A 17,207-nucleotide genomic window follows, 5' to 3' on the forward strand; every position below is an offset into this window, starting at 1 on the left:
ATGTCAAGCTATTGCTTATGAAAGTATCCTCTGCTTTTAGAAAACAAAATAGTTCCAGTGACCAATATATCTGGTTTTTTTTATTGTTTGTGGACAAGTTCAATTAAAGAACTAGGATCCCACGAGAATGAAGGACAGGAAGACTTTACAATGTATTTGGGTTTTTTTGTCTAAAAGAAGTACATATTTGAATGGCAGCTGTTCAAATGAATCTTAGAACTGTTGGTGTGGCAGTGATGTCATGCCAGTCCTAATAACATTGGGTTGGTTCTTCATCCATCAAAGCATTTAATGTTACTTTAATTTTATGAGTCCAGCAGGAATTCGTAGCTGTAAATGGACAAATTCGCCAAATTATCACTCTGTGCTGACTGAAATTCTGTGCAAGGAGACCCTTTAGAGTTTATCTAACATATTTATCTTTTTACTCCCTTCATGACCACAATCAAATTACAGAAATTGCCTTTAGGTTGTTGTAATGACTACAACATTAGAGTAAAAAGAAACTTCATTCCACGCTTGTTATTATTTCATGCAACCTTGCACTGTTGCAAATACATGGAAACAACAGGTTTAATACTATTGAAAAGAAATTCTGCCATCAGGGTTTCATTTTGGTTTATATAAAGCTCTTTTTGTCTGTGATTAACTGTCTTAAGAGAGTAAAGTGAACCCAGTGTGTCTGCAAGTCTGTGTAGTTACACACAACTAAAGAAATTAAGAAAATCTACAGCCTTCTTATGCTTGCTGGTGCCTGTGGCTGAACAGCTGTAAAGGGTTAGATGATCCAAAGTGACAGAGTTGAGTGCTGTTGGTAAATAAGATTTAAGGTGTTATTTGCATTAGAAATAATTTCACCATGTGCCTATGGGCAGTAAGCATATTACTGTATTTACTGTATTTATACTACACTTTTTTTTTCCTCCTCTTTGGAAATATTTTTCCCTCCTCACATCTTTTATTCAGATTTTTTTTGTATTTTAAAATATTAATATTTGCAGATGATGACTGTGGTGATGGAAGTGATGAGCTGGGCTGCATTCACTCCTGTTCTGCTGACCAGTTCAGGTGTCATAATGGTCGATGTATCCCGGGGCACTGGGCTTGTGATGGTGACAATGACTGTGGAGATTTCAGTGATGAAACCAAAACAAACTGCAGCAAGGAAGGTCAGATTTATTTTTTTTTTCTTCCCGCATTTTAATACTTAGAAACACAGAGAATACTTTGTTAGAAATACCGAAGACATGTCTTCAGTCAGTGGAAAAAGAGATGATGCTTTTAACCTCAGTAGAGGTTGGGATGGGAAACATGTCAAGTGCAATATAACACAGAAGTGTATCATAGAAGAAGAATGCATTTGAAAGCAAAATGGGTATTACACTGAGATAAATTTTATAGTTTACTGAATAATGCTATTTGTGAGGTTTGTCTTATTACAGAGATGCATGCTGTCTAGGTGAAGAGACAGTAAGAAGCATTCCTTAAGTAGTTACTGATATTTTCTGTGTATTTTTTCATGCATACTCTCATTTTTGTGTGATCCAAGTTTTTGAGTTTGTAAGGATTTTTTTTTTTTTTAATCAAAGCATTTTAACAAACTACAGCCTATTTAAATGCTATATATTGTATTTATTTGGGTGGGCAGAGAAGGGAAGGACATTTGTAACAAAGAATAAATAATAATCAAACCAGAATGAAGGAATATCTTTCATATATTTTTCATAATGATTTTTCCACAACAAAGTAATTGTATACAGTGTTATTGGTCCCTTTTTATGAGTTTATATTCTAAATCTAGTTGCAAACCTCATACAAATAGATGAATTAGCAGAATGCATCATGACTGAGGTCCTTAATTTTTATACACTTACAAAAATTACTTTTATTTTAATTAATCTGGAACTGAGTAACCCACTTATACCCTTGTTCATGTCCATCTTGAAGCTTAAAGCTTTTACAATAGAATGCAAGAATGTAAACTAGTTAAAAAAAAATCCAAGGCAACCTTAAATACTATAAAATGTATATTTGCAAACAGTGCTACAAGAATTTATTCAAATAGTGCTTATTGGTACAAACAGGAATGTATAAGTATGTCATTACTGTAAAGTGCATGTTATTGTTGTTAGTATGTTATTTAATAATAGAAATACAGTGGTAATAGTTTGGGAAAAGGAAAGCAAGGATAAGATTGAAAAGGCCATAATCTAGAAAATACTTAGAGAATTATGTATGTGGTGAATAATTAAACTCACATGGTAATTATGCTTTGAAGCAGCCAACAGTGGTTCCATAGCTGCGTTGAACTCAAGTTCCCTGCTGTGGAATTTGGAGTGGCTGCAACTGTTTTGCCAGTGCTGTGATAACACAAACCAGGCAGGTGTTGGGGCCTTGTTAGAGCGCAAGTGTGACCTTTCGTGTTTTGTGAACTAGGAGATGGGCTTTGTTGGATAAAAGAGACTGAGGGAGGAGGAGGGAATGTAGCTTGAGAATGAAAGGCAGAGCGTGTGAAGCACCAGGAAAGCTCACTCGACCTTGGTCATCTTTGCATCTCCAAACTCATTCCTGTCTGACCTCTGCGAAAAAAAAGAACTAAAAATTGGTATTTTCCTTAAGCCTGTAGTAGAGGAGAGGAGTGAAGGGCGTGAGCGGGATAAGAAAGAGCTTTTCTGAAGCTTGTGTTGGAGTGATGAGTTAGGATGGAATAGTGAGTTTTTAGTGTTATACCTGGGGACTCTGATTTTGGCTTTTGTTAGGAAGCTGGATTCTAAGTCAATGTAGACTTGGAATGGGAAAAAATAAAAAAATCACATGAGCAAAATTCTTCAATGTAATTCTTATTTTTCTAAGAAACTCCCTCTCCTGGAAGGTGCAATGGGAGGGAATTTCAGTGCAGTCCTGATGGGAACTGTGTCCCTGAGTTGTGGCGCTGTGATGGAGAAAAGGACTGTGAAGATGGGAGTGATGAAAAGGGCTGTAATGGAACTATCCGACTGTGTGATGAAAAAACAAAGTTCTCTTGCCAGAGTACAGGTATGTGCTTGCAGATATGTTTTACTTTCATTTGCTCAGTGTGTGTATGTGTGTGTGTTGTTTGATCACATACCTACTGTTTGACTAGTGCTTTTAATGATTAATACTTCTGAGGTGAGGTTGCTTATTGTGCTCATACCAGGAAAATACATCCCCTAACCTGTTTTCTGATTTACAATACAAAATGGATGAGTTCTGAGCTTACTCAAAGCTGAAATTACTCTTTATGATAGTACATCAAACCAAATATTTAAATGTAGCATTTAATAGTACTCCAAAGTCCAGGTATTTTCTTCTATTTTCTGTCTTTGGCCTTAGAAGTAAGTTGAATAAAGTGGTATAAAGTAATTAGCTAGAAGACTTTGAAGAATTAGAACTGCAGCACTGGAAGAAAAATATATTCTTTGAGAATGTTTAAAATAATTTTTCCCTAAGTATACTTCATTAAAAGATGTGAAAAGAGCGTGACAATAATTACATGAGGATATTTGGCCAAAAAATGTTTAGATGGAATTTTTTTTAAGGAAAAGTCCATTTAAAGAAGAAATTAATATACGTCAATATTGTATTAATATTTTTGTAATTTCTTTCAAAGCTTAATGGGATATTAAGGCTAATATAACTTTCAAAACCAAATTTAATTCAGATTATAATAAGTACTAATATTATTTTTATTAGGCGACTGTAATTATTACAGGAAAGGAGAACCCATTCTAATGCCTGTGTTATAGCTAAGCATGATAAAAGTGGCAGACTAATTAAGTGAGCTGTGTAAAAGCAGTTTGCTACTGTTTGAATTTTAAAGTTATAGAAATCATAATGTCCTGATAAAAAAACATGGAATACTGAATTTTGTCTAAATAAAACATTTCCTTTTGTGTTCTCACCAGTTCCATGAAGATCTGTAGATTAGGCAGTTGTTAAATTAAATAGTTTCCATAAGTAAAAATGGATTATTGCCTTCTAATAGAATGGCTTGTTTCCTGAAATAGACTGATGGAAACCCTGACCCAGGAAATCCACTTCTTGCTGATGCTTTTTCCTAGTGCTTAGATGGGGAAAAGGTAATACCAACCCAAGTGACTAAAGCTGAATTATGAGAGAGAAGAAAGGTGAAATCTCAATAGATGAGGCTTATTTTCAGCAGTTGCATTTGGAAAACTAATGAGATGTTACTACGTTACTACTTTAGTTAATAGAAAGCAAAGAACAAGGTTAGAGGCAGTGTGGAATACAAGATGAAGTGTAGATTTTAGTTATTAGTCTTGACTACCTTTTGGAAAAACTTACTTCCTAGGCTGAACTTTGGTTTCTTGCTTGACCTGAATGATTTTAGATACAGAGAGTGAAAAACCCATTCTGGTGGTAAGCTGAAATTTTCCCAAGTACAGCTACAGTAATAAAAGGAAATAACAAATATTTAATTTCAGCATAACCCTTTGAATGAGTTATCTTTGCAACATAAAGAACTAGAACAACTTTTTAAAGTCCACAGTTTCACTTCCAAACTACATTACCTCACTGTACACTCCTCTAAGTTTGCAGTCATGTGTAAGGAGAGCAACATGTTTTTTAACAGGATGAAGGATGACATCTCTGGCTGCCACATAGAAATGCAGCAAAAAAAAAAATAAAAAATATTTTCATCAAACATTTGGGTTAAATTCAAGGGTTTATGGCTTTGATTTAGAAGAAAATGGAGTTATGCTTGTTAGTTTTGTGGAAATACACCACTTTAGGTATCAGCTGTGACAGTTTCATCCATAATTTTTTTCTTTCACAATTTTCCTTCCATCAGTCCTGGAAGGAGCAGAACTGCTGCTCTGGAGGAGGCTTGTTGGCAGTGCACTGTAACAGAAAACAGCAAAGGCAGTTTTTTGTTTAGCTACTTTTCAGTTTAATTCCTTGTGGTAGGACAAAGGAGCAATAATGGGTTTATGAGAAATAGTCATGTTTGAGGAGAAATGCAATTTTCTCTGTGGATTCTTCTAAAGAAATAATGCTACCTGGCTTCCACATTTATGAGAATTGTACAGATGAGGTGGTATTGGCTAATTTTCCCCTTATAGATTGCTAGGTGGTGGCATCAGGATTCCTAATACAGCACGTGATGGGTCTGGGTAGGAACGTGTGTGTGTGTGGAGCTGAAACACTCAGTACTTCTGAAGAGAAATGACAGTTGGTGAGAACAATAACAGTGAGATGTTACTGCCCACTTTTGGTTATTTCTTTTTCATTTTATTCTTTTCCATACCTGGAGGCGCAGGGTCTTTCCTTACTGTAGTTTTTGTTGGCTCTGGTTATTCTGTCACAGTGCCACATGTGTGAGTGCCATGTTACAAATACAGCATTAGTCAGCACTAAGCAAAAAATGTGATTTTTTTTTTTTTCTGCTTAGAGTAGTAGTGGTCTCAACTTTTTTTCCTAATAAATTATCTGACTGTTTGAATATCAAAAGACCTCTGTTGTATTTCTCTTTAACCACATTATTTGTTGAATAAACAGACACTTTTATCTTTCCCCTTGCATGTCTTCTATTTTTGTTTTATATTTTTAAACCTTTAGTATTTTGTTGGTCCTGCTGGAACTTTCAACCTGGACAGTTCTTGAGCTGTAGTATCCAAAGTCAGCCAAAATTGCTTCAGGTTACTTGAGTTTCCAGATTTCAGAATTGCTTTTCTAATTTTTTTAAGAGCATCACATGGTTGTTTGTGGTGATGTGTGATGAAAACTATACTAGAGGTTGTGTAGCAGTAGGATATGAAATGCAATAGCTACCTGATTAGGATTGACTACTGTTGGGCTGCTTCTAGCCAATTATTTTCTGGTTTTAAATTAGATTAGACTTCTTTTAAATTAGACTAGATTAATTTAAATTAGAATAAGACTCAACTTTCTATTTTAAATTCTAATTCTGAAAATTATTGCAGGCATGTACTTCAGCTGAGTTTTATGTACTACATAAATCTGTCCTTTTTATTCCATCTCCCTACTTTTCAGTTAGTAGTACTAGAGCAAGAGCTGAATCTCTGCAATCTTACTTAAAAAGTCATCTAATTACTCTGATGATCATAATAAAGTACTTCTTTGAAGGCAAATGCAAAAGAGCCATGAATACTTCAGTTTAGTAAGCAGTAGATCTGAACTTTAGTGTATATTTGTCATACAGTTCTTTACAATTTTTCAAGCAGCAGTTAATTTTGTATCTTACCATTTTAATGCTACCCTGTGGGCTATTATTTTATACTTTTTTTCCTCACAGTTTAATAATATATCAGAGGGTGAAATAAAGATGAGGGAAGAAGTAGGATTCCTTTGGAATGGAAATTAAGGAATGTGCACAGAGGAAATAAAGTCAATAGGTGACCATCACGGGGATACTGGAAGAAGAGAGCACTGGTACCCTCTGGATGGGGCAGTGTGAGAATCCAGGTGTGGGTATGTGACAAGTAGAGGAGAGTGGAGAGAAACTGGTACTGAGGAAGGCTGGGAAGGAAAGGTTGTCCAGAAAAATGATGAAGAAATTGGTAGGGCTGCCCTACAGATTCTCTGAGGGTTTATGAGGAGGAAAGAGCTACTGTGGAGTTACAGAATGGGAGGAATTTTGAAAGAGGGGAAGATTTAATAAGAATGTAACAATGGGATGCATGGAGGAACTCAAAGGGTGGGTGGAAAGGGTATCAGTCATAAGGTGGGTTTGCCAGTGTTCCTTCCACTTGTTTCTTGCCTTCCCTGTCTCCTCTCATACTTTCAGATCTTTAGAGCTTTACCTCTTGTACAACTACTTTGATAACCTTTTTGACATAATGATCTTTCAGACTGATGAAATTTCTGACTGAAGGGGTGGATTCAGTTGACTTTATAAATGTGAATAAAAAGAAACAACTACAGCAAGTAAACTAGAAAATTATGTATGTTGTTCCAATCCTGTATTTTTATCCTCAGTTCATTGTTTTCTGTGGTAACAAATATCTTCTTTAGGTCCTTTTTTTTTTTGTCCTGTCTCATACAGGAGGCTTTTGTAAAGATCTAATTTCTACTAAAAGCTTTAAACACAAGAAATGTCCATGTTCTTGAAATAATGTGGTTCAGTCTAAGTCACAGAGGTGTTCTATGAACAAGATCATTGACCATCACAACATTTTATTTAATATGTCACATTGGAACATTCTTTCATTTCGATGGGAACAAGATTGAGTCCATTCTGCAGGTTAGAAAGACATCACAGCTTTAGGCAGCAAGAATTACCTATAAGAGGAAACTGAATGCAATTAATGCTCCATCAAAATAGTTTTCCTAAGGTTGAAATTGTAATCAATCCAAAAACCTCGTGGGCTCGGTATCCCAACAAGCACTGAATGGTATAAAAACAGTTAATTCTGTTGTATTTGCTAATATTTGTAGGAAATAAAAAAAGTTGGAGAAGCATTTGGATCAGGCTTTCCCACATACTTGTTGCTTCAGGCCTTCTGTTTCGCTGTGTTACACGTATTTCTTCAGTGTTACAGAAAAGAGCAATGGAAAAAAACAGATATTTCCATTGAGGCAATTAATTTATGATGGAATTTAACTAAAAAGGTTCCTGGAAACCAGAAATATGAGTTTCCCTAAGGGGCAATAAAGCAAAAATACTTCGATGAATTTTAAGTAATGATTTCAAGACAGTCGTAATATTTCATTAAGTCCATCTCTTTAGGATTTTGGCAAAGATTAATTCTTTGAAAGTATATTCTACTTAAGAACCTGTCATATATATCATGATGAAAGATGAATCTTTCATTATAAAACATATCTTCACTAAGGTATGAGAGAGGCAGGAAAACTGTTTTGCCCTGTAAACATTTGAATGTATAAAAGATTAAAATAACAGATTAGGAGCTCTACTGGAAGCAACTTTGATTTATTTTGGGTTCTGGTTAGTTTAGTTGATGTTGGTATTTTCCATTAGCTTTCATTCTACTGCTGTTTTATAATATTATATAAAAATCAATGATCATTCAAGATAAAAAATAGGGATAATTTTTTGAAACATTTGTGATTGCAGGTAATGATAAACTGCATACATAACATGCATGCAATTTTGATTCCTTGTGTTTGTGCAATTCTGTCTGTTCAGTATAGCATATTTGGGACTTTGGCCACTATAGAAATAATGGAAGCTTTTCATTCTAATTGACACCCCTCCCTGTTTACATTTTACAGGTGATTTTGCACTGGTAAAACAATGTTTTGTTGTTTGAAACCACACTCAGTGTAGTATGGTCCTGAAGTTTTTCTTGCTTTTCTTCACCAGAAGTGCAAAGAGTCTCACATTTGCCTTGTGAGTGCTGCAGAAACTTATTTTTTCATTCTTCTTTCCCTGTCTTTTATCCCATTGACATTGTGAGAACATCAGCACCCTACACAATCAAGGGAAAAGCACTGCACTAATCTTAAGCGTTTCCTTCCAAAGAAATTGAAATCTGATTCTGTATCCCAGCAGACAGCGGAGCTGGGGACAGTTGCTATGTTGTGTGGAGAGAGCACAGAATCTCTAACCATGCTAGTTTTACCCTATCTGATTATTTTACACTCTCACTCACTTGCTTTCCCCCCTCCAAGTCATAATCAGTCTCAGTTTCCTACTGGGAAGAATGCTGCTGAACTGGGAAGGCTGGACAGAAAGTCATGTGGGTTCACACTGTGCAGGTTTGAAGTTATCAGTCTCAGGCATTGCCAGTGAGCCCCTGGGCATCCACCAGCATTGCTCTGAGTGGATCCAAACATTTCCAGGACCTTCTTTCCCATTACAACTTGATTTTGTCTAAGTGAATAGCTTATAGACCAAAAAAAAAAAAATAAAAAATTGTCCAAGATCAGCTTCGTAACCGATGGTTCTATCTGTTCTCTCTTTGTTAAGTGGAAAATAAAGTATGTGACACTTTTGTTCAGTGTAGGTGTTGTCAAAATTTACAATTAGTCCCTCCTGGTTGTATTTAGCAAGTAGCAAGTTTATGCCTCAGAGTTGAAAACCAGCTTGGGACAGGAGTACACACACACCTGTAAGTGGCAGCGTTCCCAATCTTGGCTCCTTTTCACCTATTAAAATCCCTGGCTTTGTTGATTCTAATTTAATACCTGTATTAATTTTTTTAAAGATTAAAACCCCTTTTTTAATCAAGAAACTATTTCATCTCTAAACATTGATGGTCAGCACAAAGGTGGAAATCTTTTTCTGCTTTTGAGAAATGAAGGCACTGATCTGAGCACTGGTTTGACAAAACTGAAATCATGTAAGAAATTTCCTCCTCTGTAGTTATTTTCTCTAAAAGCTGATAATTTGTCTGATATAATCTGGGAATGTGTTGTGTATACTTCCTAGAAGGATTTTTGCTTCTCAAACCCTTGCTAGTGGAAACTCTTACGTTGAAAATTTGCTCACATGGAGGACTGTTGGAAAAAACATGAAGAAAAGCAGAAATTAAAAAAAAAAATTAAACATATCAGTATAATTTGATATATTTAACAGAATATGAGTATGTGTCCTGCCTGTATGCAGTTCTGTTCAGCATAGAAATAACTAAGATTGGTGGTGTCTGGAAAATTAGTCTGTCGACAGTGTTGCAGATGATGCTTCAGAATATAAGTTTGTTTCTTTCTGTTCATTAGAGGAAAGTGCTATTAATAGAAAAGCAGAATTAAAAAAAAAAATCTATATGTTGTTACTGAAGCTTTTTTCACCAAAGTTTGCCTCCAGTCTGATTTCCTGTGTTTATTGTCTCTTTTCTCCAAGGGAGATGCATTAGCAAAGCGTGGCTTTGTGATGGCGATATTGATTGTGAGGATCAGTCTGATGAGGATAATTGCGAGGGCTATATGTGTGGACCACCAAAATACCCTTGTGCTAATGATACCTCCATCTGCCTACAGCCTGAGAAGCTCTGCAATGGGAGAAGAGATTGTCCTGATGGATCTGATGAAGGCGATCTTTGTGGTACTTCTTTTAGACACATTTTTCTGATTACTCTTGATATTGTCTGTCTCAATGCTTCCTGTTGGAAAAAATGTTCCCATGTTAATCTTACTGAAATTTTATCACCATAGCCTATGTGAGGATTTTTGTTTCATTAAAATCATACTGAGTTTATGCTTGACGTATCAGTTTTCTTCAAATAAGAGAAAACCTTGTTCCTTAGTTAAGTCTTTCATTTTCAACCCCCTTAAAATACTCTTGGAGGTAAACAATTTAAAAGGCATTGGTATGCAGGAAAGGACTTAAGCTCATTTACAGTTCTCTCCAAGTACAGTATCTTGATTTCACATCATAGAATGGTTTGGGTTAGAAGGCACTTTAAAAATCATCCAGTTCCAACTCCCTTGCCATGGGCAGGGACACCTTCCACTAGACCAGGTTGCCTGCCCAAAGCCACATCCAGCCTGGGCTTGAACACTTCCACGGATGGGGCAGCCACAGCTTTGCTGGCAATCTGTACCAGGGCCTCACTGCCCTCACAGTCAAGAATTTATTCTTAATATCTAATCTAACCCTGCCCTCTGTCCCTTTGAAACTGTTCCCTCTTGTCCTGTCACTCCAGGCCCTTGGCCAAAGTCCATCTTTAGCTCTCTTGGAGCCCGTTTATATACTGAAAGGTGCTCTAAGGTCTCCCTGGAGCCTTCTTTTCTCCAGGCTGAACAATCCCAACTCTCAGCCTGTCTCCATAGCAGAGGTTCTCCAACTCTCTGAGCGTCTTCACGGCTTCCTCTGGACTTGTTCCAACAGGTCCATGTTCTCCTTATGTTGGGGGCCCCAGAGCTGTTTGTAGTGCTTCAGGTGGGGTCTCACAAGAATTCAGGGAAAAAAATCTCCTTCACTTGAAATCACCCTTTATTTGATGCAGCCCAGGGCACAGTTGGCTTTCTGGGGTGCAAGAGAACATTTCCAGGTTCTGTCAAGCTTCTCATCTACCAACAGCCCCATGTGCCTCTCAGGGCTGCTCTCAACCCATTCTCCACCCAGCCTGTGTTTGTGCTTGGGGCTGCCCTGACCCAGGTTGTTGCACTTGGCCCTGTTGAACTTCATGTTTTTCACAGGCCAACCTCTCGAGCCTGTCAGGGTCCTTCTGGATGGTATCTTTTCTATGATGAATATTTACACACTAGATAATGTTAAAAATAAATATAGAAATCTGGTTTAGAAATGTAAAATTTGGTTTGCTTAGAGGCCTTTTATGTGTTTTAGTTGCCCTGGTGACTTTAAGAATATACAATATAACTGAGAGCCCTTGTAGCCCTTAATTTTTATTTTTTTCTCCATATTATTTCAGATGAATGTTCACTTAACAATGGTGGATGTAGCCATCAATGTTCTGTGGTTCCTGGAGGAAGAATTGTGTGCTCCTGCCCTGCAGGATTCAGTCTTGGTATAGACAACAAAACTTGTGGGGTTATGGATTACTGTACCAAGCACCTGAAGTGCAGCCAAGTGTGTGAACAGCATAAAAACACTGTCAAGTGCTCATGTTACGAAGGCTGGAAGCTCAGTAAGGATGGAGAAAATTGTGTTAGTACTGGTAAGTTGAAATTCAGTGTATTTTCAATATTCAGGATGTTAATAGATGATGTGGAAATTTACTGAGAGGTTATTTCACTTTTCTGTATGAAAATATAGGCTTGGATTATCCAAATGTGGGGCTGATGGCAATCTAAGGACTCCTTAAAGCTGTCCCTATTCTTGATGGACAAAGGGGTATTGAAATACTAGGTTGTTGCTTGTAAGATTTTCTGAGAATGTTAATAACAAATAATTCCTAAATTGTTGGAAGTTTTATACCTTTTTCATGTATATTTAGTATGCATGAGAGATAAATATGTGTGTGTGTCTATATATATATGAAATATGGGGAATTTACTATATATTTTTAAGAAACAGATCCATCTGTGACATCATGATATTGATCAGTATCAGCTGAGGGTTCCGAAGGTTAATTTGGAATGTGCAGTTATGTGCTGCCTGTTAGCATTCATGATTTCAGCAATTTTTCTCCCCTAAGATATTCTAGTACTTGTTTTTTGACATCAGTTAGACACTTTTCAGCTCAGTAATCGAGATGAAAACCAACATGAGCCAAAAGAGAGGAGGGGGGGGTGCATTCCCCTGGTTGTTCGCTACTGATGGGTACTGAAGCAGGATTTAGAAACTCTGGTAGGGGTGTCTTTTTCAAGTGCAGTGCTGTGTGTAAAATACAGACACGTACATGCAATATAAACTGTCATCACAGCTTTACCTGCCCCATAGGGAGTTAAAACAGTATTGATTTTGCTGTCTAGATTTTCAGAATTTCAGTTGGGGATTTTTTTGATATTTTTATTCTGTATTATTTTCTTTTTTGATAGTGTCTTATCAATTCTGAATAGAAACATCTCCCAGACTGTCTATTGCTTATTTGGATATTTCAGAATTCAGTTGGTATCATGATTAAGAAATTCTTATTCCACATACCTTTCATTTCTTCGGGTGATTCACATGAAAAAATTCAGAGTCAGCAAGTTAGAAATAAAAACCTAATTTCTTTATTGCAGATCATCTGAAATTATTTAGTAATTAGCAACCAAGATAATGGTTTGTATTTTAGAAAGACAAATTCTGATCTTTCCACTTTGACGATGTTCTGGCTAATTTACACGGCATTTTAGAACTCTGCTACAGTAGTAACAAAGCAAACAACTTACTTAGGGCCAAAATATTTATTGGGTGTAATAAAAATAATGTTTCTCTTTTCAAAACAATGAATAATTAAAATTTAGTTTTATATCATCGATATTCTCTTGAGGAGCTTTTAGCAAACGCTCATGAATTGCACGTCTTACCTTTGAGCTTTATATTTAATTTGTTAAGAATGTGGTTTACATTCATCAGGCTGGAATAGCTGTTATAATTTCTAGAATGATCTCCAAGTTCAGTGTTTGTGACTCTATAATTGTTACAGTAATGTGTAAATAGTTGCTACCATGGTATGGGATCAGGGTTGCATGTTCAGACTTTACTGAGCTGATAGTAGACCCTCAAATCAGGCTTCACTGGTATATTAATGTGGTTCTGTGTATCTGAAATTTGTTTTATTCATGTCAAAGTTGTTATTTTATGACAGTATCTTAGTCTTATTCTCACTGATTTTTTTGATCCAACTGATTTGGGTTTTTTATGGCTATTTCCAGTAATTCAAAAAAATCCATTCTTACTGGATTACAGACATGAAAGGGCTAAAAGCATTTCAGGCAGAGTTAGTAACTCACTTGAGGAAAACTTCAAACAAACTTTAAATTAAAGCAGGTAGAAATGACCAGTATTTGGAAACTAAGGTGAAGAAAAACCCCAAGGTGAAATGAGCTCATTTGTGCTAAAGTAAGGCTACAAGTTTCTCAGTTTTCCTTAAGCCCATGAGATGCTTCTGCTTAAAGTTTACTGGTATTGGTGAGAATCTGAAGTTACAGATAGATTTACCAGATTTTCTCAAAGAGTTTAATACTAAATATATGATCTGAGACCTGAGATGTCAGCTGAAATAAAGAAAAATGATACTTTTCTGTACAAACTAGAAAGACTTGTGCTAATGGCATCAAAGCTGCAACAAAATTATTCCATATTGAATATGGCATATGCTTTTACAGTCACTAATAAAATAAATTTCAGTTTATTTAATTCAAAAGGCACAAGAAGTACTCCGAAGGAAGGATCCTCTGACACTTCAATTTTTTACTGTGTGAATGGCGTTTTAGTAAAGTGAGAACAATTTTGGTCCCATTTGTGAATCTGTGAGCCTCACAATGTCCAAACCATTTATGTCTCTAGGCGAGAAATCTTGAATGAACTTAAAATAGCAAAAAAACTTTTATATAATACTATTATAAGTAAAGTTCATCATGATCTTACAAAGATAAGCGGTCCCCCAAATGCCAAACTACTATTTCAATAATTCCAGTTGGTATGAATTCTTAGAATAGCCATAGTGATTTAAAATGCCTTGAACCAGGAGTAGGAGTATTATATTAGAGCACTGTTTTCCAGGAGAAAAAAATTACTCACAGGAAAATGATTACATTGCCCTTGACTTCTTTCTTTTTTTTCCTCTCCAAAATAACCCTTTCCTATATACAGGCAAACATTATAGTAGTCCACAGCAATAACATGTAAAGCCAGCATGCAGCACATTTTCAGAATATTGTAAAAACATTTTCTGTGAGTCTGTCACCAATTTAATGGGAATATGAATGCTGAAAATGCAGTAATGTATGTGATTTGAACTTTTGTTTTCCTGATTGCATACCAGAATCAAATACTGTATTTGTAAGTGCAATCTAATGAATTGCCAGAGAAATATAATGAGTTATAGGATAATAAGTATATAGAACTAAAATGCTTAAAATTGAGTTCTTTTCTTTTTAATTCCTCTTTCAAACTCTTTCTTAGTTTCCCATTTTCTCTTGTTTCTGCTTATGTTGTCTTTGTTTCTTGAGGGTTTTTAATGTTGTTTTCTTCTCCTTCAGGGTTTCTTTACTTTTCATCTCTTATTTTTGTCTAGTTTGCTGTTCTGGCATTGTTATATTGCTGACTTCCCAAAGACTAATTGTTTTGCTTATATTTAAATTTGTATTGATATAAGAGTATGTTGCAGAGCTCCATTATTCAGATAGAAAGTCAGTACAAATTACATGTGTTCATACTCTTGTCCCTAGTTCCTCTTGGAATACGTTTCAAAATAAGTTGTGCTGTTATATTGTACCTGCTCTTTTAGTTGATATAAGCATACAGAAAAAAACCACTGTTCTTGAAAGATACTTAAATTTTGTGTTTACTTTCAACCTTTTAGAATTGGGTTTTCTAAGCTTTGGGGGACCTCTGTTATATCACTATATATATAGATATATTTGTATGATGTATCTGTATGTTTTGTCTGTTTTAGCAGGTTAGAAATTCAAATTTGTTGTAGTTTCCAGATTGCTTTCAATACTAAAATGGAGGAAGGGTGAGAGAGAGAGTAGTCCAGTCCTCTCTGAGCAATATCCAACTTTTAATGAAGTGGTTTTTGCAGAATCCTTATGAAATGATTGTTTTCCTTTGAGGTGATTGTCATAAAATCATAGTGTAGATCACTTGCTGTTACAATAAGCTTCAGTGAAACAGTTATCTGCAGTTAGAATTTTTCTCAAGACAGAATTTTAAATTTAAACCGTTGGAAAAAGTGAAACATTATTCTTTATATACAGTCTCTTTTGATTGTATTGTATAGGCAGTTTTCTTCTATCAGAATTTTTTCTTACAACTGTTAATGTAGTTTTATGCTTTATGTTTTTCATATATTTTCTGTACTTATATGTATGGTAAAAAAAAGTTTTGGTGCAGTTATGAAATAAGAAGGTACAGAAATGTATGATTTTTCTCTAATAAATTGTTAACAGTGGATTTTCCTTAAAGTTTTAAAGAATGTAATCAATAACCATTACATTGATTTGAGATTTTACAAAAAAGCTCTTAGTCAACTTGCAGAATAAAAAGTATTCACTTTCAATTTCTAAAAGAGGAATCAAATGGGAAAATAATATCAGATTTTGGTTTTAGAGGGTGATGGCAGTATAACTTCAAATAACATCGATTTGATTGAGCCTGAAAATTCTAATTCACTAAAATACAGCTCGTTTTATAGAACCATTGAATGATAAGGTTGGAAGGAAGATCAAAGGCTGATTTTAATACTGCTCTTGTTTATCTGCTTTCCAAGACCTTCAAGACACCCTCACTGGTAAACTCCAAGTTTCCCTGGAGTGAATTGTTTCAGTTCCTCACTCTCCTAAGATTTTTGTTTCTTTAGTCTTTCTGTGTCTTCCTGGTCCAGTTTAAGCCTTTAATCCTTGGCCTACTTGTTATTTATACAGAAAACAGGATTTTTCCCATTTTCAATTCATAGGCTTTTTATGTCTTTGGAGAATTTTATGTGCTTCCTGTCATCATGTTATTCTATTTTTTTTTATTTTTTTTTTTTAGACTAAGAAGTTCCAGGTTGTTCATTTTTTCCTTGCAGACCATGCTTTCTAGATCTCTTAAAACACTTGCTCTTTTCTCCTTGCACTTATGTAGTTGATTGACATTCTTTTTTAAGAGATGTGTTCAGGAGAGGGTACAGTATCTTGGCTGTTGTCAACAAAGCTTAGGTGAAGGGAGTGGAAGGGTTATGTCATATTTATTTCAAGTGTCAAGATCCCATAGAACTTTAATCCTTTTCATCAGTGTTTTTGATAATTTTCACTGTAGGTTATTTATCTTAAGCTATACTTTGAATGAAAAAAAAAAAGCTCTGCTTTGAATGAAAAAAAACATCCAACATAGCACATGTTTATTAGGTTTCTTTTTTTTTTTTCCATTGTGGTGTCAATTAATGAGAAATATAAAAGAAGCCACTGTTCATGATCATGATGTGTGATCTTATGCATGGGAATTGCAAAAAAACCTGCATAATAGCTGTGAATTGATCAGAAATTGGGAAGTGCCACTAAAGTATTTCTCAAGTTCAGATAACTGGTACTTGTGAAATAGCTGCTGATGTCAGTGATCCTGCTCTTTATTAAATTATCTAACTACTGCAGAGCTTTGAAAATGACTTTGCAGGAAGTCATTCATTGCTTTCACAAACAGGAGGATCATTTGGAAAGTTCAAGCCAGATTTGAACAAGTAATGCAAGAGCAGAAGCAGCTCTGCTGAGGTAACTGATTAGCTTAAAACATCATCATTTATTCTGTGTGTGCAGTGGGTATCAAGAGAAGAACATAATGAAGTTAATGTTTTCAAAAAGTAGTATTAACACATCTCTCTACTTGAGAGTAGAGAGTAAAACTTGTGCAACTTTTTCTTTGAATATTTTAGAAGAACAATGCAATACTGCCTATTGCCATAAACAGCCAATAATATTTTATATAAATGGGGGTTTAATTGTATGGGAAACAAGACTCGCAGTATAATTTGTGTTTTACCCCAGGAGAAAGAACTGGGGGGAAAGAAACCCAATTACTTCCCCACAGGAAAGGGTTACTGTGAAATCTGTAGTAAAGTGGATATGGCAAGTTGATTCAACAATTTACAGAATCCAATTTTAGTCTTTCTTTTTTGTTTTATTAACACAGCTACTTGTTTGCAAAACCT

At 35.3% G+C, this 17,207-nt stretch overlaps 1 protein-coding gene across 3 annotated transcripts in view; it reads left to right on the plus strand.

Annotated features, from left to right (window-relative positions):
* LRP1B (LDL receptor related protein 1B) overlaps nt 1-17,207 on the plus strand; it is a 246,406-nt gene that overhangs the window by 30,034 nt on the left and 199,165 nt on the right. For all 3 annotated transcript variants that reach the window (XM_029962198.1, XM_029962197.1, XM_029962199.1), the window contains exons 12-15: nt 1,002-1,169; nt 2,854-3,036; nt 9,809-10,009; nt 11,340-11,585. In XM_029962198.1, coding sequence (XP_029818058.1) covers nt 1,002-1,169; nt 2,854-3,036; nt 9,809-10,009; nt 11,340-11,585 — 798 coding nt within the window. The remainder of the gene's footprint in view (nt 1-1,001; nt 1,170-2,853; nt 3,037-9,808; nt 10,010-11,339; nt 11,586-17,207) is intronic.

The sequence above is a fragment of the Manacus vitellinus genome, unplaced genomic scaffold (assembly GCF_001715985.3).
Source record: "Manacus vitellinus isolate BGI_N305 unplaced genomic scaffold, ASM171598v3 scaffold_43_pilon, whole genome shotgun sequence".
Lineage (NCBI taxonomy): Eukaryota > Metazoa > Chordata > Aves > Passeriformes > Pipridae > Manacus > Manacus vitellinus.